The sequence below is a fragment of the Plectropomus leopardus genome, chromosome 23 (assembly GCF_026936395.1).
Source record: "Plectropomus leopardus strain MGB_pleo_1.0 chromosome 23, ASM2693639v1, whole genome shotgun sequence".
Taxonomy (NCBI): domain Eukaryota; kingdom Metazoa; phylum Chordata; class Actinopteri; order Perciformes; family Serranidae; genus Plectropomus; species Plectropomus leopardus.
In genome coordinates, this window is record NC_142198.1 from 6,647,581 (window position 1) to 6,670,501 (window position 22,921).

General features: G+C 41.0%; 1 protein-coding gene across 3 annotated transcripts in view; it reads right to left on the bottom strand.

The window, feature by feature from the left end:
* Positions 1-2,395: 2,395 nt before the first annotated feature.
* fgf11a (fibroblast growth factor 11a) overlaps positions 2,396-22,921 on the bottom strand; it is a 111,648-nt gene continuing 91,122 nt past the window's right edge. For all 3 annotated transcript variants that reach the window (XM_088073350.1, XM_088073351.1, XM_042512263.2), the window contains 2 exons: positions 14,022-14,220; positions 2,396-12,222 (listed from right to left, as the gene is read on the bottom strand). In XM_088073350.1, the coding sequence (XP_087929476.1) occupies positions 12,080-12,222; positions 14,022-14,220 (342 nt within the window). In that variant the 3' untranslated portion in view covers positions 2,396-12,079. The remainder of the gene's footprint in view (positions 12,223-14,021; positions 14,221-22,921) is intronic.

Consider the following 22,921-nt stretch of genomic DNA (forward strand, 5'->3'; position numbering starts at 1 on the left):
AACGTTTGTATCGCTGTGTCCCCTCATGGAAATGCCTAGCCCTCCCCCTGGAAATGCAGGGAAGTCTCACTAAAAACACCCCCTTTTTGGTCCCTTATTTGCAGCTGGACATGAAGAGACGTCTTGCTATAAGATATCCAGTTTTGTTCCCACAACCACCTCTTGCAATGCCAAGACATTAGCTAAAAAACACCTGGTTTTGTCGCTACAACTACTGTAAGTAATGCACAACTGTCTCGAAAAAAAAAACAAACAAAAACAAATAAACCCCATCCAATTCTGGTGCCTCTATTGAGGCTGGAAATGCAGACATCTTGCTAAAAAACACCCAGTTTCAGGGCCCTAAATCACAGCTGGAAATGTAGAAATAATGTTGTTATACGACACCCAGTGTTGCTGCACAAACCACTGGAAATGTCAAGATGTCAAGCTGAAAACACCTGCTTTTGTTGTTTGTCAGGCTGCTGCCTGACAAGAAACTGATAGTTTAGTGACCTTTCTGCTGATACAATATATACATGAACATAAGAAGAGGGAGAAAAAGGTTTGCAACAGTGTCTCTCTCAGTGCCTCTTTTCTTGTCTTTTGCAGTTGTGATGTAAAATGTGCTTTAATGCTAAACAATGCTCGGCTATCTTGTTTAGTCAGACTGTAATAGCTGAACATACAGAGGTGATACGGCAGCCATTATCCTCAAAGTATAACGCTAGGTTGATCAAAGCGTTTCACTGCCACACTGCTGTATATCCTGAAGGACCCTGCAGTAAAACATCTCTATCCTCCCTGTATCCCTTTATTCTTCTCTTCATGCCATTCTGCTCTCACTCACATTCATCGGCCATCCACGCCATCGTAATTCACTGTCACTGCCATTTGGCCTGCCGCCAATTTAATTACCATAGAAGCTAACTATTACCAGCTAGCAGCTAGTGTCAAGTCACACATCAAATCCGTGGTCACGAGGGAGCGTATATAAAGCCTCTTTTGGCAGTGACTCAAATTCAGGGATCTCTCTCAGGGCAACCATAATAGATCACTGTTTAATTTAGAAGTAAGTAGTTAAGTTAAATTAGATTGATTGCTTACCCATGATTATTATTTCCATGGGTAACAAGTTACAAATGACATTAAACAGGATTACAGTGATCAGATCATATTAAAAAGTTGATGATCTCACTGTTTCACAGTTTAATTAGAGTTAATAGTTTGATGCAGGAGATAATCATTATATTTCACTCCAACATGGTGTCGAAGTTCCCCCTTTCTCTCTCACTTTAATTGTAGTGAAAATCCATCCGTGCAATCACTTTCTTTTTTGGGTTATTTACCTAATTAGCCCCCATAGATAAACTTTGTCTTATCTGAGATTTCAAATTAAAAGTCTGCCAATTGAATTTTTCTGATCAGACTTGAAAGTAATCAATGTCCTCTATACTGTACAGTCACACATCTAACTCCAAAACCACAGGCATTAATCTGCTGCTATGAGAGCCTCCACTTTACTGGTGAGGGTTTCATCAGACTTTGGAACCTGACTGAAAGGATTAGCTCTCATTCAGCCACTACAACATTTAAGATGTTGGCCACTGATGTTGGGAAATGGAGGATTCAGATATATCTCACAGATTTATGATGGGGTTGAGGGCAGGCCAGTCAACATATTCCACACCAAACTGGGAAAACTGTGGACCCGGCTTTGCGCATGGGGGGCAAACTCTGGCGCTCTTTGTTTGCTGTGTGACAATGCAATGTCAACTTGCAAGATTAACAAATTGCATATTGCACTAAATATACAGTACTAACATAAAAAATAACATAATAAGTCAGTAGGTGCTACTTTGTCTGATACACGCCATGCTGTTAAATCTGGCCAATAAGTCAGAGCCCTCGCTGTTAGCATCGTATGATTGGTCAGAACCTGCACCCATGCAGGTCAAGTTCATTGCATTGTGTACAAATGCCAGAGAGGAACTGGTTAAAAAAATAAAATAAAATATTGCACCTTAGCGGTTGGCAATATTTTGCACAGCAACTGTACAAGTCTGAGTACAGAGCTAAATACACTTTAATACCTGTTTATTGCAAGTACTATCCTTATTGTGATATTATGTAATCACGTATTGTGAATTTTCCTCATAAAATGCAGCACTAACTTTATGTGTAATCTTCTTTGTTTGTTAAAAGTCAGTAAAAGCAAGTAGAGCAGCCAACCATTTTAATTTTAATTTAAGACCAGGTTGTCAAATACAGACGTTTTGCCATGTCCCTCGCCGTGTGATATTGACACTGAAAGCACCCTTTAGAGTCTTTCTGCGATGAATGAGGATCTCAGCTTACACTCATTTAAACCCATCTACAGCAATACTTGATGCTGACATAGTATTAATAGTGAGAAACACCGTGTAAATTGGGAGGGATGGTGGATGGATGGGTCAAGCAAAACCAGACTGAGATCTGTCAGTTTTGCGTGTGAAACCAGAAGTCACCATTGTTTTATCATAATGTTGCGCAATTTACATTCATTGTGCATCTACTTACTTTAACCTAAAACGTTATTTTTTCTAAACCTAACCAAGCAGTTTTGTTGCCTTAACCTAATTGTGACCGTTTTACAACATTAATCTTGTATTAGGATGTGTATCAGCGGTGTGTCAATGATATGCCAAAGGCTGACACGTGTTTTGCTATGAGATGCAGAGGGCCATGACAAAGTGACGGTATTTGACGTCCTGGGTATGAAAATAGTTTGGAGGTTTTTGGACTGTAAGGCATACCTCTCCAAGGAGAGCTGAAGGGAAGGCACAGAGGGAGCGATGTGTTTCAGATACTGCATGGAGAGAGAGGTACTGGGGTATGCCTGTATTTTGAAAAGAACAGGAAGTGTGTTATTGTTTGGCCAGCTTATCGACACAGTCAGCAATAGATTTGGTGGCATACAGCTCATGGAGGCAGTTAAGGTACTTTAAAATCCTTGGCGGCAAATTCCTGCACTTTCAAAATCGTACTTCTCTGAGTCGGGCAAATCTGAAAACAGACATAACGCAAACATTATTGAGTTCAGAATGACTTACACTTTCAGAGAATACCATCAAACATCCCAAATAAACTGTAATAAATCAAAAAAGAAATCACAGAAAAAAGACGCACCATATAACTCCATGTTTTGCCAGAAATTGTTCATGTCGAAGTGTTAATTTCTGTCTGAGGGGGTCCCCAACAAAGCCCAACTTTGAAAAACCCTGGTCCAGACCATCTGAATATACTATAGTATACAGTGTATGAAACATAGGTTGTATATTGTAGGAATGAAATCAAGACCCCAAAAAACCTCTCTGCAGACCAGCGTTACAATCATACAAATATATTAGTTTGTTTTATTCAATTATATCCAATAATACGTCTCCCTTGACTTTGTGTAAGTTATTATAGAAATAAATACAGATCATATTGCAAATGCAGAGACAAGGGTTTGGGATAATAGAGTGTTGAGGATGGGGGGGGGGGTTAGGGTTTAAAGGGGTTAAAGAGTAAATACTGGGTAAAGACTGTTTCTTTGAAGGTGTCCAGTAAATGATTGGCGCATGCATGCTTGTAGTCCCGCCTGCCTGTGATCCTCAACCTCAACCCAGGAGTTTCAAACCGCAAGTCCGTCATCCTGTTTCCGTTTTTTTCTCCCCGTGATCCATGGGTTTGGATGGCGTATAGTAGTTGTTATTCCACTTTTCCGGCAACAGGGGGAAGTTACTGCACCCCAACCACATTTGCATGGATATATTTATATATAGAGATATATAGATATATTTTTTTGCCCCATTTGTATACAAAAATAGTGTCATTGTGGCTTTGATAGCTGGAAGACTGAAGCACTCTTTTTGCATTTGGAAGACGAGAAGGAAAGTAAGATTATGGTGGATTTTTCCTTAAAATCTTTTCTGGAAGACTTTGTCACAATAACTTGGAATTGTCCATGCAGTACAAAGAGAAAAAAAAAAAGTCAAAAAATCCCTTCGAGGATCCATCACAGAATCACACACACAGGTAGAAGACGTGTTTGTGTGTGTGTGTGTGTGTGTGTGTTTGAGGGAGAGACAAACGGTGAATGAGCAGTCCACACGCTGCCGGTGAGCCAATTAGAATCCTGATAAGAGATCACAAAGGTCAGAGGTCAGTCAGTCTGTCTTTGATTGACAGGTGAGTGCTGGAGGATTGTGGGGGGAGGTTTGAGACCCCACAGCCATGTCGACTTTAGTGTTCCACTCTGTAGACAGGGATATGCATTTAAAAAGCAAAATTAACACATCAAATCAACACATGGACATACCAACATTGATTCATACCGATACTCTGAATTCCTTTTCGTTACAAGTCACAGTACTTCCACTGAGAAATACCCAAAACACAATTCTTTTTTTTTTTTTTTTTTAACATAAAACACTTCAAAAGGAGGTAAATAAAAACATTTTACCGTAATGTACAACGTTAAGTCACCACTAAAAGATAGTTGGTGCGTTAGCTTGTAAGAGGTGAAGTCCCTCCATGATCTGCTTGTAAAGGTCACCCCCAGTTAGCCACATCTGCGCCGGCTTGGTGCAGGGTGCAATGTGTGTGCAATGCAGATGTGTCCAGGGATTGTGGGTGTGCTTTACAAAAAAACAAACAAACAAACAAAAAAAAAAACAGTTGGATATTTAAATATGAAGTTGATGTGTTGGTTAACACGATACAGGATGTGACATTCTGGATTCCAGTATAAAAGCACTTTTTACGAAGCAGCTGAAAAAGAGAGAAAGGGAGAGAGAAAAAATCTGTCCGAGGACGGCGTCACTCTTTTGTCACGTGAGCCTCTCTCTGACTCCCTCTCTCTTTTTTTTGTGTTTTCTGCTGCATTGCAGATGTGGTGAAGGGACTCCACCTCAAAGTAACGCTCACACGCACTTAAACAGCAACCGAGCTCACAAAAAGGGCAAAGTGTTAGAAAAATAAAAGCTCTAATAAAACACGCAGTTGGTTTCTATATCAATATTAATCCTTTTTTTTTTTCACACCCTCCCAGATAATGTGGCTGCACCTTGTTAATGGAGTTTATTGCTTTCTGCCCAAGGACTCATTGATTTGGCCTCTGATTTATCCTCTATTTTCCTCCCTCCCTTTCTCTCCGCCTGTATTTTATTCCCTCGCACATATTGGACACACAGAGATATTCAATCACTGTTACAAAACGATTACACACAAACACCAAAAGCTGATGAGTGAGATTTAGAAAACAGTGCTCACACGCACATGCACACCCACACCGCCTCTAGGTTAAAGGGAAGTTTGCAAAAAAAAAAGGGATCAGAGAGAGGAAGTGAGACTTCAAAGGGAGGCTGTGAGGGCAGGAGTTAGCTACACTACAATATGTGACACATGCCTCTCTCTCTTCTCTCTGAGTCCTTCACAACCCCAGATGACCCTCGCTGCAGTTGTAATTCGCTCAGTAAGCAGGGAGGGCCCTGACTCGGGAGAAATGGGAGGGAGGGGAGTCCCCGGGGGGAGAGAAGTGTGTGTGTTTGTGCGCAGCTGAATCAGATATACATCATTGAACCCACGCTGATATCCATGCACACACATGCACACCTCTCCCATCCTTTTTTCATACACTACAAAGAAACAGCCAAGCCTAGGGCTAATATTTAACAGTTCGAGCTGAATCCAAAGACATTTATCAGTGAGTTAAAAGCAGTAAATTAAGCCACGGGAGGGGGAGGCTAATCAAACATGTGCTCAGATCGACGGCCGCTGAGATAAATGGCAATCTTTACATCCTGTAATTTACACGGAGCTGTTTGAAGTGAAGCCTGAAGGCCAGGGGAGCAGACAGGCTGGAACAGAGAAGCTGATTTCGGGGCTCCACAACAAAGGTGTCACAGCGGAGACAAATGGGTGAGTGTGAACGCTACAAAACACACACAAGTCACACTCACACACATACACACTCGTGCAATCATGCAAAGTTTGCACACGCAATAAATGAGTTTGTAATCTACTTTGCTGCAAAGTGAAAATCACTGCAAACAGAGCGGGGGCACATTTACACAGTTCCTTTTTTAAAATCGTAACCCCCACCTGGTCACCCAAATATATTACTAAAACTCCAATAACATCTAGTAAGATTAATCTGATTACAAAAGACAGCTTCTGCAGAAATGAACATTAATGACACAACGGATGTGAATGAAAAAATAGAAGACTTTTTGTCATATTGCTCAAAAAATATGGGCACTGACACAAAATAGTAAATCTCGCTCAATAGCTTGAGGATGAGTATTCAAATAAAACTGGAATAAAAAGCTAATCTATCTGCAAATTCTACAGTGGCAAACGAAACAGATACTCATGATTGATGCAACTATAAGTGGCGGATGGATCATTGTATAATGGATTCACACACACTCTCATTATCTCAGCAGACTGAGATAGGAATCCATCACTCACTAGATGTCAGTGTTGACTGACGCTCCGTCACGAGATCTGATGGCTTGGTTTAATAAAATCTTGGCTCTCATTGCATTAGAGTCACTTTAACGCAGTTTCTGAGGCAGGAAATGAGATGATTGTAGCCCTATGAATATCTCAAAATAATAAAGTCTGAATCCTCTCATCTAGAAATGCCACCTCATGTGCCATTATTGTATCTTTACAGGCATTTATGCATCAAAAGAAAATACTTCTGCACTTTGAGAGTCAAAGGGGCCCCTCAAGCATTATAGTACTGCACTTCTATAGAGTTGCAAGACCCACAAGAGACACATTTTTTTTTTAAATGGTCAAAATTGAAGCAGCAGGAGCTGACTTATCCTGACTTTTAGTGTCATTTAGAGGCCTGTCACGATAATCAGTGACTTACTGTACCATATATGGACATGACCTTGGAAATTTTCCTGATCTCGACATTGCCCGTTGGGTATGAATTTTTTTTTTTTTTAAGAAAAACAACCAAAACATAACTTTAAAGAGGACACAGTATAGCTCACCGGTAGCCTGCAGCTGCACTTCTGAAACTGAAAAGGCTACTTAGGCAACAAGCCAAAAGACTGTACAGGCATCTATGCATCAACAGCAAATAAAAAATGCAATTATTTTAATGGTTAAAGGGGCCCGCAATATATTACTGCAGTTATGGGTTAAAAACAAAACAAAATTAAAGCAGCAGGAGCTTAGATATTCTGGTTTTTGGTGTCATCTACAGGCCTGTCAGAATAAGTATCGACTTATCGTACAACATAAGGACATAACCTCATTTTGCTGACCTCAATATAGCTCATTGTGTTAGCATTCCTATTTGCTCACATACAATAAAGCAACACTTCAAAGATGACACAGTGTAGCTCACCAGTGGCCTACAACTGCACTTTTGAAGTAGAAAACAATGTCCCTATATTTGTTAGCTTGCCAACTGCTGACAATGAGCCAAAAGTTAATTGTCTGTAGTTTTACTCTCCAAGAACTATTTCCGACTCTCTAAATCCACCAGCAAACCACACAGTTCCTAGACCATCCACCCGTGGTAGCAGACAGCAGCACACATTGGATTATGGTGCCAGAGCTTCGCTATGCTTATCTATTGTTGCAAAACGCATTGCTTTGTTTTGGTTTTTTTTGGCCAAATGTGGATTAAGTTGCAAACTGAGTAATTTTGGGTTACTCCCGGTGGTGTAGTAGAGGTATACACAGGTGTATGGGGTATACCCATTTCTTTTTCTGCCCATTTACAGTATACCCACCTAGTAGAATTGAAACCATTGAAATATATAGAAGAGTATACCCACTTCCTCTTAACCTAACCTCTTGTGTGCATGATTGAAGCGTTGCTTATTTTCCATATCTCAAATCTGAACTTAATCCACAGCAGACAGTTTTTAAAAAATATTTTCATAGTAACTGCTTGAACTTAAATTTTAGCCCTTAACTCTTACAGCTCTTTTTCTTTTGATTCAAAAACAAACATGACACATACATAAGAAAATATTGCAACATAGATTTCCCAGCCCTTAAAACATACAGTAGTAGTTGTCACAGAAGTCATGGCAATGTCTATTTGCTGAATACCTTCTTTCTATCTAACAGTATTTCTCCATCTCACCCCACACGCTCTTAATTCTATTCTAGTGGGCAGGAGCCTCATTTAATTAAACATTCATGTAATTACTTAGCGAATAACACTCAAACATTGTGTTCTGGATTTAGTGATCCATAGGGGGTGACTGGTCGGACACGTTGACCTGAGGGGTCTATTTAACAGTTTAATTAAGGTCTTGAGTGTGTAAGTAAGGTTTAAACAGTAGCTTGTGTTCAATAAATTAAAAAAAATGGAAATTGTCTTTTTTTGTTCCCTCCTTTAATTTATTTGTTGAATCTTTCTTCCTTTTCTCCCGTCTCTCCTTCTCAAGCTACGTCTTTTCATTCTTCTCTTTGTAAACTAATCTCGTCTGTTTCTCTCCCTGGGAAAACAGGGGTAAAGTTTGCTTCATCTCTCAGGTAGCAGATTAATTTGCTCAGCAGCTCGCCTCTATTCTGCACGGGTTATCGGCTATTATTATTTACAACCACAGGTTACAGGGGAGCAGAGGATTATGCATGAAATGAGAAGTGTGTAAATGTGTGTGTGGGTGTTCAGGGAACGCCGTCCACATTACCATAATTCCCTCTTAAAACTCCCTTTTTTCTGCTCATCACCACAAATTATTTGCCCTAAAAATCTCTCTCTCTGCTTTTGCTTTCTTTTCTTTGGTTGCTCCCTCTCTCTGCGCCCTGATCATTAATCTAACCTCGCCTCTACCTCCTGAAAACATAGGACTCCCTCGCTTCCAACAATACATAAACATTAGGCAGAAACAATTACCCTGGCTGGCATATTGTACCAAGGAAGTTTGATATGAAAAATGATTGCTTTTCGTGTTGAATGGAAGGAACAAATGGAAACACACAAGACAAGGTCTCCCGTAGGAGCATAGTGAAATATTTCAAAGAGTTTGTTTCCTTACCAAGAGAGTCTATACCAAATAAACACTAAAAGAAATGTGATCAAAGTAAAACCAACACATCTATCATTCTAGCTTTTTTTTTTTTTTAAGAATCACTATCCAACTATTAATTGCATTATTCATATATGACTTTGGTTTCTTTTTTGTCCTCAAAACAAAACAGTCACAGTAATCATAATTTATGAACTACCAACCAGAACAGTATAGTGAAATGTGAAGTAAAGAAGGCTTGAATTCCTTTGCATCAAAACAGGAGAGATTTGTGGTTATTCATTTAAATACATTTTGAAATAGATTGACTGAAATTAGCAATTGTTTCATGTAAAACATGGTGTTGTTCATAAAAATATGTGGTCAAATAACTAATACATGTTTAAATAAGGTCTTAAAAGAGACCTCTACTGATTTGGTACTGCAGTTCCATAGAGTTGGGGGACTTACAAGAGTTGGGTTAAAAAAAAGAATTGTTGAAATTGAAGCAGCAGAGGCCAAGATATCCTTACTTAAATTACTTATTAAGGGTCAAGGGCAAAAAACACTAGATCCTAAACTACTCAAAATGCATTGTGACAGCATCTTAATTAGACCTTCCTTGTTTTTTATTGTTCTAACTCCCAGCCCAGGAAGTTGTGTTGCATAAGCCTTCAGACTTAGGTTTGGTTATTTTCATAATGTAATTTTTTTTTTAATTAGGAACTTCAACCAATTTACGCATTTTCATATGTAAAATCGTTGAAGTTCCAATTTAAACAACAGCAACATCAAAACAAAATTAAAAAAACACTGTTGTTGTAGATTTTGGAAAGTAATACTGCATATGTTTACAGGTTGTATAGCTTTTTGTGGATCAAGAAGGAGCTGATTAAATCTGATAAATTGCCTCAAGCGATGTCACATGAGTCAGAGTTGGAGAATGAAGCTGAAAACTACAGGTTTTAAAAAGGTAACAACCTGGAAATGTGGTGTTAGAAAGAAGTGCTAACCGAACTATCTGTTGTCGCTGGAGTCATTTTCTCAGACTTGACTAAGCTCCCCCAGAGCCACAAAATACACTATAAAAACTAATTTCACAGGCTCAGCAGTGCTTCCCATGACTTGTAAACTGACCTTGGGTGACTGACTAAAGTGGGCAGAATGCCCCCTTTTAAAAAAAGTTGTGCATACAGTACACAGAATACTTCTGGCTTTCCATTCTGCTGTGGGGTAGCATGGTATGTAGCGCACAATAACAGAATCATTTCCGGAAAATGTAATAACATCTGATGTAATGAAATGTTCACTTAACTAGACTAAATATGTAATAAAACCCAATACTGTAATAATTTTAGCAATAATGTCTTTAACATTTTTACCATTACATTATTGGAAATTTCTTCACAACGCACAGTGATGCACACTTTGCCTATCAAAAAATACTGTAAATCACAAGGGAAGTAAAAACTACCCAGAAACTTGAACCTCTTTTTTCAGGTCCCACTTTGAAACTAGAAAATCCATAATTCATTTCCCAGTGATAACGATTTTAGTTCATTACATCTTCACCTAATAACAATGTACCACTTGCCATGTGTTGTCAATTTCAAATTCTCCTTAAAGCCTTTGATTTTACATATCTAAAACATGAAATCAGTGCCAAATGTAAGTGTCATGTTAACCTTCAGAAAACACTAAGTGTGCACGTTATATGACATTTTCAGGCGTTATTACATTTAAAGGAAATTAATACATCATTGGGTGCTACATGATATCAAAATTTGGATGCAATATTTAAATAAAAACACATTTTGTGTGTTTTGGGACAAGAATACCACATAGTGTGATAGAGGGTTGACAGATATTGTATGGGCCTCGGGGGCCTGTGCAATGCATGGCCAGCCACAGCGAAAAAAGCTATTGCAGTGCAATCACAAGCCACACAGTCAGGCTCCATCAGTAACCCATCTCACTGATGATATCCTCATCAACTCCTAGAACCTGCAAACACACACACACACACACACACTCACCACCACCACCACCACCACCACGTCAGCGTGCATTTGTGAGTGTGTGTTAATGCATGTCATTGTGTTAAGTTTGTTAAGACGTGAGAACATTTTCCGCGGTCGTCGCTCATGGATACCAGGGTGCTAAAGTGCACACCTCCGCGCACGTGTGTGTAAATGTCAGTGTAATAACGAGTGTGTGTGTGTGCGTGGTTATGCGGTGTGTGTCGAGGGAGCTCTTGGCCCCTCGTTTAAGGGTCGAAAGATTCTGATCAGCCCCAGATTCCATTAACAGAGACGGAGAGGATGGGAGGGGTTTTCTTGTGCCGCCGAGTGGAAAATTGAGTCCATGTCACAAACTAATCAAATCGCGCCAAAGGTGAATGGAAGAAGGGAACACACACATACGCACACACGCACACAAACAGGGCTGACAAGTATCCAGGCCATCTCATAAAACTCGCTGACACACGCAGAAGATGTGGACCGAGCAGATGGCTGCAGAACAAAAGTCTGCAAGGGTCTCTGTGACAGCCTCGCATTAGCATGGCTCCGTGTCAGGCTAACATTAGCATGGAACCCTGTGGGGAAATGAAAACACAACCCATTTGTAAAGTGTGTGCTGCAGAGGGACCCATTTGACCGTTGCACCCATTGTGGTAACACCAGGAAGACTTTGCTCAGATATTTGGTTGACTGAAAGGACACCGCTGATGATGGCTAGAGGGGTGTGTGTGGGATTTCCTGGTGACATGCTATATGCTAGGTGACTGTTCACCTCTTCATGGAGTTATTGCTTTTAAATCCCAGGCTTTGATAATCACAGAGGTTATCTAATAAGAAGGTGGAGGGCTGGTGTGGAAGGGGGTCTGTGAAGGGGAGAAAATAACCAGCTCCACTCTGCCCAAACTTTTTTCTCCAATTTAACACCAGTGCATTGTGGTACGCGGAGTTCTTGTGGGGTCAGTGTTGCAGGTGGGGGGTAGCCTAACTACCCTGTTTAGGTGTTCAGCTGGTGCCCAGTGCCCCGTGTCCTCCACCCCCTCCTCTCCCCACCTGTTTCTCTGAGCGCTAGGAGGTGGAAGTTTTGGTTTTGGATTGAGGGTCCTTCTTGCCGTTCTGGAGCACGGGCGAGTCACTGGAGGTCTTGGGCGTTTTCCTAGGCGGACTCTGCTCAGCGACGTCATGTAGAGAGGGCTCTCGGTACATGGCGACTGGGGAAATAAAAGGTTGGAAATAGTTAAGACTGAGTACAGATGCAGGACGTCATTTAAAATAGTTTGTTCCTGTTGTATCCTTTTTGATACAAACAAGACGTACAGTCGCACACATAGTGGCTTTAAAGGAAAACTGCAGCTTTTCAACCAGCTCTATGACATCGCAGTGTGTGCTGTTTGCGCAGAACTCTGTGTGGCTTCCCCCCATGCTGCAAGCACCCAGAAATCCCCACCCATTTTACACCACACTTTTGCCGTCAGATTGGCGGGGAGGTCCACATGTTTGCAGCACTTGGGGAACCAAACACGACTCACCTGCACACACTGTGATGACACAGAGCTGGTTGATGTGTTATGTAACAGGTGAGTCACAGTGACAAAAGCATGACTAGTTACCAACTCTGCAATTCACCTCAGCTCCACAGAAGTTACTGCATGTTAACTTTATTTGTCAGCATTGGCGTCTTGTTTACAACTTAATCTACCACCCCCACATGGCCAAAAACAAAAGAAGAATAAATGCAGTTTTATGTCCAAAATGTTGCTTGGTGGTTAAAATAAGTTTGTGAGTGATATTACCTCTCTGCGTTTTCCTCTGCTACATCTGCTATCCTGCTCCTGTCCAAGTACTGTACAGAATTAAATGTGTTCACAAGAGTGACTTACAGAAAATAAAAGGTTCAAACTAGCCTCAGCTATTGTAATATTAATTATAATACAATGTTTCCAGTCGTTAATAAAGAGCATACTTAAGGTGATTAGTTTTTTGTTAATGTTTTTTTAATATGACTTCTTACAGTCAAAATGAATAAGTTTAAAAATAACAAAAACACTGTACAGCATGTAATCTTTAGTAGGAAACAAATTACATCTGTCTCATTCAGTACTGTTAATTAAATGCCCATAGACATTCAAGTAGTAAAGTATCATTGCAAAATATCATAAAGTATGTGAAAGTTCAAGGTCCTCCTACTTACTTCCTTTACTATTAAAATCGGTCTCTCTGGCGCAGCCTCTAGCTCAGTGAGTAGAGCGTCCGCCCCATGAAGGCTGAGTCCTTTGCAGCGGCCCAGGTTCGATTCTGGGTTGTGGCCCTTTGCTGCGTGTCATCCCCATTCTCTCTCCTACTTTCCTGTCACTCTGTAACTGAGCTATACTAAAGGCATGAAAAGCCAAAAACAATAATCTCTAAAAAATAAAAATAAACTGTACTCTTGTCTGATTATTTCAAATGACTATTTTCAAGGTCAAGCTTGAACTCTGACTTTCAAACCAAAATCTGTTCTGACATTTACATTTAAAAAAATATTTTACTGAACATCTGTTGCTTCTGTCTTTGCAAAAATTCTTTGACAAACAGAGAGTAAGGCTGTGCGATATGGCTTTAAAATATTATTGCGATATTTTACGGCTATATTGCGATACACGATATATGTCGCAATATTTTATAAATATCCTTTAAACTAATGTTAACTACCGACTAAATCACACGCCAATCAGGTGGTGTTCTAATCTCAGCTTATGTTGTTAATGGTGCGCAGCTAAATGTTTCTGCCCCTGTGAGCTTTGGTTCCACATTACATGCATCACACGGTATGTACTCTGTGCACAGCTGCGTGCACTGAACTGTGACCCCAGAACTACACACATATACACAAACTGTTGCTGCCCTACCGGACACAACACTATCCAGCACTTAGCACCAAAGATGGTGACAAAATAAAAGCACTGAGCATCTTGCAGGATAACACTCATGGAACACCTTGCGCAGTATATACTGTATGAATCTCTTTTACCTTCAATGAGTTTGGGCAGGAAGTGCGCAGCTCCCTTCGTCTTCTTCACACGGTTCCCTTTCATGACCTGTCCGTCTCGATTGATGCCGATGTACCACGCCCGACCCGACTGGGTCTGTCTGTACAGGATGGACGAGTAGGTGACGTAGTAGTTCTCAAACACACACTCCTTAAACTTACACTCCGGCGTGAAGTGTTCCTGAAAGATACACACACACACACAGAAAAACACACACACCAGGTCAGAGGAGCAGAATAACACATTTGGCGTGGCTGCCATTTTTTATCTGTTCTATTATTTATATATTTACTCTCCAATTCCAGCGGACTCAGCTGGGAATGGGAGGAAATGGGCCCCACATTTCATCGTGACAGGGTTACAGGAGCATCCGCGGCTGCATCCCCAACACACACAAACTCGTCCAAACATGTTTGCCACGTGAACAAAGTGGTTTGTGCGCCGGGATGCCATAACTCAGCCGATTCGGTTTACCTGTAACGAACAACAATCTCCCGGATCCTTCACCCCCTGTGTGGTTTAACTGTCGGCCTTCAGCTCTCACACACACACACACACACACACACACACACACACACACACACACACACACACACACACACACACACAGAGGGCTGCAATAGACAATACGTCAACAGCGGGACACCCCCCCACCCCCCCACCCCTCTCCTCCCTCTATCTCCCCCTCGTTACAGCTCTCACATATTCCCTCTCTATCTCATATTCCACCTCTCCTTCTCCACTTCCACCCCCCTCCAAATCCCTCCGTCATCTGGTAACCTTGTTGAGGAACAAACCAATTTGCAGGATTGATTTGGAGCCTTGATGTGACGGGTGAGCAGAAAAGGCCTGAATAAGGAGTTTGCTCTCTCTCTCATTCATTTCTCACTCACCCTCTCCTCCTCCTCTCCGTCTTCTATCTCTCGCCCCTCTCTGCTTGTCTGCCACCACCGCAGGGCCTTAACGTCTGCCTATATCCATTGTACCGCACATAAACAAGCTAATTACATTGACTGTATCGCCCATTCTTTAATTACACATCCATTCACTTAGGCAGCCATTCATTTCCTCACCCACCCATTAACTTAGCTCTAATAGCAGCGAGCGAAATCCAAAAAGGTCTGGAGTCTCTTGGAAGGTGTAATCAGATTGCTATCATTAAACGTGTTTGCACTGCAGTGTGTTGCATCTTCTCTGCAGTCTGTGTGTGAGTGTGTGTGTGTGGGTTTAGAGGGCAACTTTACAGGATTAAAGCCTGCTTTGTAGAGCCTGATCATCACACACCCAGACGGACGTGCTCGAGTTCATTAATTGATTAATTACGTGAGCTAAACCGGCCATATGAGTAATGTGTAAGGTGTGTGAGTGAGTGTGTGTTGGGGCTATATCATTACCGATCCATGGCCAACCTTGTGCAAAGGAGGTCTTTTCGATTAGCTATTATCATCCTGGGAGACCAGTAGAGGGAAGATAGAGGCTCTACCACCAGGCAAAGTCTGACTTTCTGATTAAAGACTAAACTTTGGAAAGGTTAGAAAAGCCCATAAAAGGTAAAGGTCAAGTTTTTGTGTATTTTTACAGCCTTAAAAAAGGTCACTATGGCAGTGTCTGTGGTGCAGCCTTGAAAAGTAACTATGTGCATTTACTCAAGTACTTACTTCAGCACGCACTTTGGTATTTTTTTTAACTTGGACCCTATTCTCTGATGTCACTGTGTCCAAGTGACGAATAGGAACAACAAGCTTTTAATTGGTCCAGTATTGAGCAAGAGGGCTGCAGCCAGCAGCGGCCAAAAAAGCTACAATATGACCACCAGGGCCATGTTCGCATCACAAATTTAAATCCATTAGAAGTGCTTTTTTTGGTCACCGACAGGCTCAGATTGCTATTATAAAGGCTCTTTTATATTCCCTTTATGTATTAAAATACACCATTTCAAACAATGTGACCATCACTGCCCACATTCTAGGCTTGGACATTTTTTTTAATGTTTGTAGCTCTGTATTACAATTACCAATTGTTGTGTTTCAACTGTCTATATGCATGACTCTATAATAATATGTGCATGTGAGCGACACAGCCACTCTAATGTCTGCCTTTTAAAGTGTAGCCTTGTCTCCGATTATTTTATTTTAAGCCAAGCTGTGTTTCCATCTGTCATCTCATCCAAGTGTCTACAGTGCTGACAGCAAATAAACACAAAGACTTAACACTCTCCATAAAGGGGTTGAGCAGATTCAGTCCCTTCAAACTACGACTCACAATTTCTTACGTATCGCTTTTCAAATCCATGTCTACAGCTTACATGCAAGGAGGTGGTCAAATATGACATCAGCCAGTAAACATGATACAGCAAACAACACACGTGAGCACAAATCAGTCATGTTTTCACTGAATCATTCATTTATGATTTCCCCTTGTATAATAAACCTTAAATATTTCATGCACTTTAACTTAGTGTAATGCTTAGCATGACTGAATCCCCAGCAGCAAAACAGCAATTTACGTGCAGCCTGCATGCATGATCGCATGAGCACGCTCACCTCTGCGAAGCATACAGGGAGTTAATTTCATCCATTTTTCTGTCAGAACGGTCTAATTATTTCCAAAACCTTTTTTTAATTTTTTTTTTCACTTGGTATTTACAAATATTTGAAAAACAAGCTGTTTTTTTTGTTATAGGAATTTTAAACTATCACATGTCAGAATTTATTTAAAAGAAATCAGTCACTTTCGTCCTGGCCAGAAGCCAACCACATGTACTTAGTCACAAACGCACACTCAGGGTGCCATCAGCGACGCTGCTTTATAGGATAACACACTATTAAGCAGTCATTTATACAGACACATTATTCACACAGCAGACACACAGGGGACAGATGCACATCTGTCTGCGCAGCGTTTACTCTCACTAGACTTCAGGCTGATTTCACACTCATCATTTCCTCTCAGCTTCCTCCCACCTCTTCACTTAGATCATGTAACAAGATCCTGACGTCCACTAGACAAAAACACGGAAAGTTAACTGTCACTGGAGTCCAATAACTTACTTAAAAACAAACCAGACTTTCTTATCACTGCTGCAGTTCCTTTTGTGTTCAGCAGGGGCTGCTGCAAACACACAGGCAGTTTGGGCTTCCTGTCACTGCTGCTCCTGCTGCTGTCGATGCTCCAAAATTAACTGGTGTCTACTTGCCACTCTATAATGCTCAGCTCTCCCCAAAGGGCCTCTTTTAGCACGCTAAAAACCACTCGAGTCGCAGAGCAGCCACAAATCCACACAAGGATTTCTTTCTGTGCTGCTATTTATGCACCAAACTCCATGTTGTTTTTGTATATTTTAGGCAGAAATGTCCCATTATGTTGCATTAGGATGCAGAGACGGGCATAAACAATAATATAATATGATATCATTGCTTTGTACAACTCCAGGACCTAAAAGCTATTTTTAACCAACTTCAGGAAGACATTCAGGTCCTGATTTCACATTTTATTTTTACCATGTTTTTGGCCATGATACTTATCTTCAGCTTATCCATGTAGATGCAGTGTTACATCAGAATATTTTCCAGAGTAGATTAAAACTAGAATTACTGCTTTGTGGTTGCATGTCTCTGCAAACCATCCAAAATAAGTGGCACCAATTCTGACCACATGTCCTCCCTTCTGTTCCTTAGTTATGACATTGAATAATGGCCAGAAAAGGGTTCTTACAGAGCATTATGATGTCACAGTGAAGTTGACCTTTGACCTTTTGGATATAAAATGTCACCACTTCATCATTTATCCTTTTAGACATTTGTGTAGAATTTTTTCATAATAACTATATGACTTCCTGAATTATGGCCAAAAACATGTTCTGTAAAGTCACAGTGACTTTTGACCTTTGACTGCCAAATTCTCATCAGTTCATTCTTGAGTCGAGCTGGATGTGTGTCAGATTTTAGGACATTTCCTCATGGCCTTCTTGAGATATCACTTTCACAAAAAAGACGAATGCAAGGTCAAAGTGACTTGACTTTTGACCACTGAAGTCTAATCAGTTCATCCTTGATTCAAAGTAGATGTTTGTGCCAAATTTACAGAAATTCCCTCCAGGTGTTCTTGGAGGTTTAGCATTCACGAGAATGCAACATATGAGGTCACAGTGGCCTTGACCTTTGACCACCAAATTCTAATCACTGAATCACTGAATCACTGAAGTGGATGGTTTAGCCAAATTTAAAGAAATTCACTCAAGGTGATCTTTAGATATCTCACATGCAAGAATGAGAGGGATGCAAGGTCATGGTGACCTTGACATGACTACACAAGTTTATAACTGAGACCAAGTGAACCATTGTCTTAAATTTGTAAGTATTCCCCCTAGGCATGCTTGAGTTATCATATTCATGAGAATGAGACAGATAAGGTCACAACAACCTTGACCTTTGACCCCCAAAATCTAATCTTTCATTTTTGAGTCCAAGTGTACATTTCTGCGAAATTTGAAGGAATTCCCTTAAGGTTTTCTTGAGGCATTGACAAGAATAGGATAGACATAGGGATGGAGGGAAAACCCGGAAACATAATGTGTCCGTCCGAGGCTACTGCCTGCGCAGAGCATAAAAATAAAGAGGAAACAAGTCTCTGGACATAATCAGATCAAGTCAGCACAGATACAAAGTACACTTTTTAACACTAAATGTGCTAAAATGCTGTTACAAGCAGATCATTTTAGAGACAAGAGGATTGTGTGTGTGTGTGTGTGTGTGTTTAGGTGTGTGTGTATGTGAGGGTGTGTACATCCACTCATGCGTGTCTGCTGTTGTGACAGAGAGACATGACAGATCCCTCTTACATCAGTGGGAGGCCACCCAGCGCCAGATGACATGCATACACACACACACGCTCGCAACATCAACAGTGACGGATGGACCAGTCGCCGCCCTCATCACTCACTCCCACAGACAGAGGAGAGGAAGAGAGAGGGATGGAGGGGAAGAGAGGGGACGAGATGAGACGAGAGAAAGCGGAGAAAAAAATGGGACATGAGGGGAGCGGGAAGGAGACATAGAGAAAGCACAGTAGGATTATTCTCTAGTAATGACACACAGACATTCACACACACACACACACACACACACACACACACACACACACATACACTCACATCTCATTTCCATCCGTTGACACCTAAAGACATTATTCGCAGGCTGCCATTAACCATTGAGCCTCCCGTGCACTCAGCTGGGGAATTGATTCAATGTAAGACCTCTGTGAAAAGTCAATAGGCATTAGTCCGGGAAAAAACCTGGATTAGGCTTTGATTGGACGCACGACGCGGCGACACAACCGAGCGTGAAGAACTTATAGCGACTTACAAGCCGCGATCGGGCAACCACAGGTTAATCCAGGGGCTTTAAGACACTTATCGACCGCATCCCAGAGGACAAATGTATTTCACAGCGTCGATAGGGCACATGTATGAGTGGGCCCGTGTGTTTGCTCACGTGTGTTTGTAGTGTACATGACGAGGGAATTTGTTACATTTTTACAGCCTTCAGTGTTTGAAGTTTGCAGTCACATGTCACTAAATACAACTGATCAATACTGGCTTTTCTGTCACTGCTGTGGCAGCTTCACGTGTACACTGGGGAGTGGATCGCCCTGTTCAAGCAAAATGGGCTTTTGGAATCCAGTGCCAAAGATTATGATGGATTGGATAGATACATATGTGTCCCGATCTGATCTCAAAGATTGGTATTGGGGCTAATCAGGGCATTTTTTTAACTGGGATCGACTATGTTGGGCATTGCTTTAGCTGTCAAACAGGTGCCTCTAATGGTGAAAGTTTCAAATAGCATTCTCCAAGTCTCCGTCCTTAAGTCAAATCTTTAAGATACTGTGATAAAAGTTCTGCGGTGTATGTTTTAATCCTGTGTCCTTGCTTTAATTGCCAATTTAAAATACTGTTATAAGCCAAAATTATGTTCAAAAAATAATTTCTGTGCGTTCTTTTTATATCAAAGTTCCTCTTGTTTAAAAGTTTGCACAAGCAATGTCATGTCTTTGTTGCATGTGGTTGACGGTCTTGTCATGATGAAGGTCAAAATGTCAAGTTTGCTTCACAACTTCAAATCAGTCAACCGCCCATCTGTCAGATCACATCTGCAGCCTCCCTGTCTCCGTCCTGTCCCTCCTGTCTCTTCATCTCACAATCCAATAAAAAAGAAACTGTCATTAAAATATCCTGCAGGGAAAAAATGTTAAGGTATGGCTGGGGCTGTAAAAAATATATTGAATTGATCTTGAAGTTAGAGTCATTTTCATTCATCCAAAAAGCTCTTGAGTCAATGGATTTTTTTACGATACTGCGGGCTCGACAAAGGACAACAGCTTTGATGGCCCCAAGAGGGGAATTTGTCTATGATGCAATTATATGTAAAGCATTCTCTATCATAACTATACATCTGCAGATCTGAGGTTATGCTTTAAGTGTGACCTAATAACTTGGTTAATGAAGCTATAAGCAGAATACGAAGCAAAGGGAAAGCAGGGTTTTCGCTGGGGATAACAATGAAATAAAGTGGGACACTTTCGTCCCCTTAAAGTGAATGATGAAATATTTACCTGCAGATGCAACTCTTGTCAGAAGGATAAGAATCAGCACTAAAAGCACACAGAGCAAGGTTAGCCGTACAAAAAGCTTGTTTACCAGCAAAGCTGATTATTATCTGAGCAAATGAGCAGAGGAAAAAACAACTTTAATTGAGGACAAACAGCTGAGGAAGCATCACAGGAGCTTGCAAAATAATTGTCTAAAGATAGGAGTAATTATCATTTATTAATTTATGCACAACATGTAGCCCCGCTGGCATTCTCCGTAGTGTTATCATCAGCACTGCTCTTTCAAATGCTTTGTAGAAACCATCACTCAGCACTTAGGGAACTCACAAACGGTCGACAGAAAAACTTCCATTTCCGAGTCAGCTCTGTATTCTCCGGTGGATAACCTAACCAACTCAAGTGTTAAAAAAACATCAACATCTACGAGCATTAAGTGCAAAACAACCTCTGTCATTCAAAAAAATGTAAGTGAAGTCCAAAAGTAGCCCTAGAAAATAGTCTGTGCTCTAAGTTTGAAAAGCAGCATTTTTCTGGTTGACTTGCACTGAAACAGTGCTGTTAGGAAACTTCCACAGACAAAAGATGCTTCACTCCAGAAAAAGGGATGTGTCATCCTCACTGTAGCTGTATGTGAGTCTGCTATTACTGTGCGAGAGCATGCTGTAAAAAAATGGGAAGAATTGCAAAAGACTGTAGTTTATATCAAACTCATTTTTAAGGCCCTAACAGTGTTTTTTGACTCAACATATTAGATGTATATTTACATAAAAACTAAAACTGGGTTTGATTTAAAGCTTGACATAATGGTCACAACTGATTATATCTGAAATATATGGCTTTTTTTTTACAATTATGACACATGTAAACGAACATTTAGCAGCATCAGAAAAGCATAACACCAGCAATTTAGCTGTTATGAGTGAGATTAAATGGCCTATCAATCACTTGGGGAGTAGCAGGTTCTGCTACTACTTGACTGTTTCAGGAGTCCAGTAAAAAGAGCACTGCAATAATCTCATCGATTTGAAATAAAAGCCTGGGTAAGTCTTTCTTTATGGGATAGGAATGACCATAGCTTTGCAATGTTTTTTAAGTGAAAAAAAAGCTGTTTTGGTCACTTTTTTTCCTTAAAAAGGAAAACTAAAAATAGAGGAACTGTATAGTTAGTATGAGGGGTGATGGCTAGCAGAGAGAGCATCACCTTGTGAAACTCGTCGCAAAATTTTGTTACTTTTAAACAACGGATACAATGTTAGATAGAGATGTGTCTTGGCTTTAACAGTAAGACTACATATGTCCCAAATTCCAATCACAAAATGGTACATTCGTCCTCGGGGAACAGTGAGTTTTGTAAGATCTGATAGTCCTCCAAGCTCGCCATGAATCAAACAGACCCCACAACAATGATACCGCCGGCTTTAAAGGTCTTTTCTCTGTCTGAGTTCCACCTCTCGGCCTCTCAGCGCTCTTGTGAACTCTCATGAGTGTCTATGAGTTGCTGACCGACAGAGAAGAGAACAAAGTTTTTAGCAGTTCAGACGGAGAGGGGTCCACGTCTGTGCCAACATTCTGGCATTTACAGGGACGCCCTGAGGAGCGCTGGAGCTCGACCAGGGCTGATGTGCTCGGAGCATCCAGAAAAAAAAAAAGACACACACACACATAAAGAAAATGGCATTGCACACACACAGGCAAGCAAGAGAAAACCATCAAAAACACATATGTTACCACACATGTTCATCATGCACAAAAGGACAAATAAACACGTGCATGAAAACCTTTGACACAAACGCAGACAAATGAGTGGAGGCGTAAAAGCAGACACACACACACACACACACACTGTAATGAGAACAGCTGGAGAGGGTGCAGGCGGGAGCACAAGGGGGAAGAAGCAGAGAGGGAGGGAGGGATGTCCTCTGCTTCTCACCTTGACTGCCAGACCCTCGCTGTGCGTTTGGGGATTTTCCAAAGGGAACCAGAGATAACCTGTCTTACCTCTACACTGCATTTTTCATCTCTCCTTCTCTCCTCCTCTCTCATCTTCCCTTCCTCTCTCTCTCTCTATACCTCTTTTTTTGTATTCCCTCTCTTTCTCAGTCTTCCTCCATCCTTCACATTTCTTCCCATCTCTGTCCTAAAGGCCACGTGTGTCTGCATGCTTTTGCTGCCACATCAGAGGAAGGTGTGTCTGTGACTGTGTGTGTGTATGTGTGTGTGCATGTGTGTGTGACGGGTGGGGGGTCGATCAGAGTGCAAAAGAGGTAGAGTA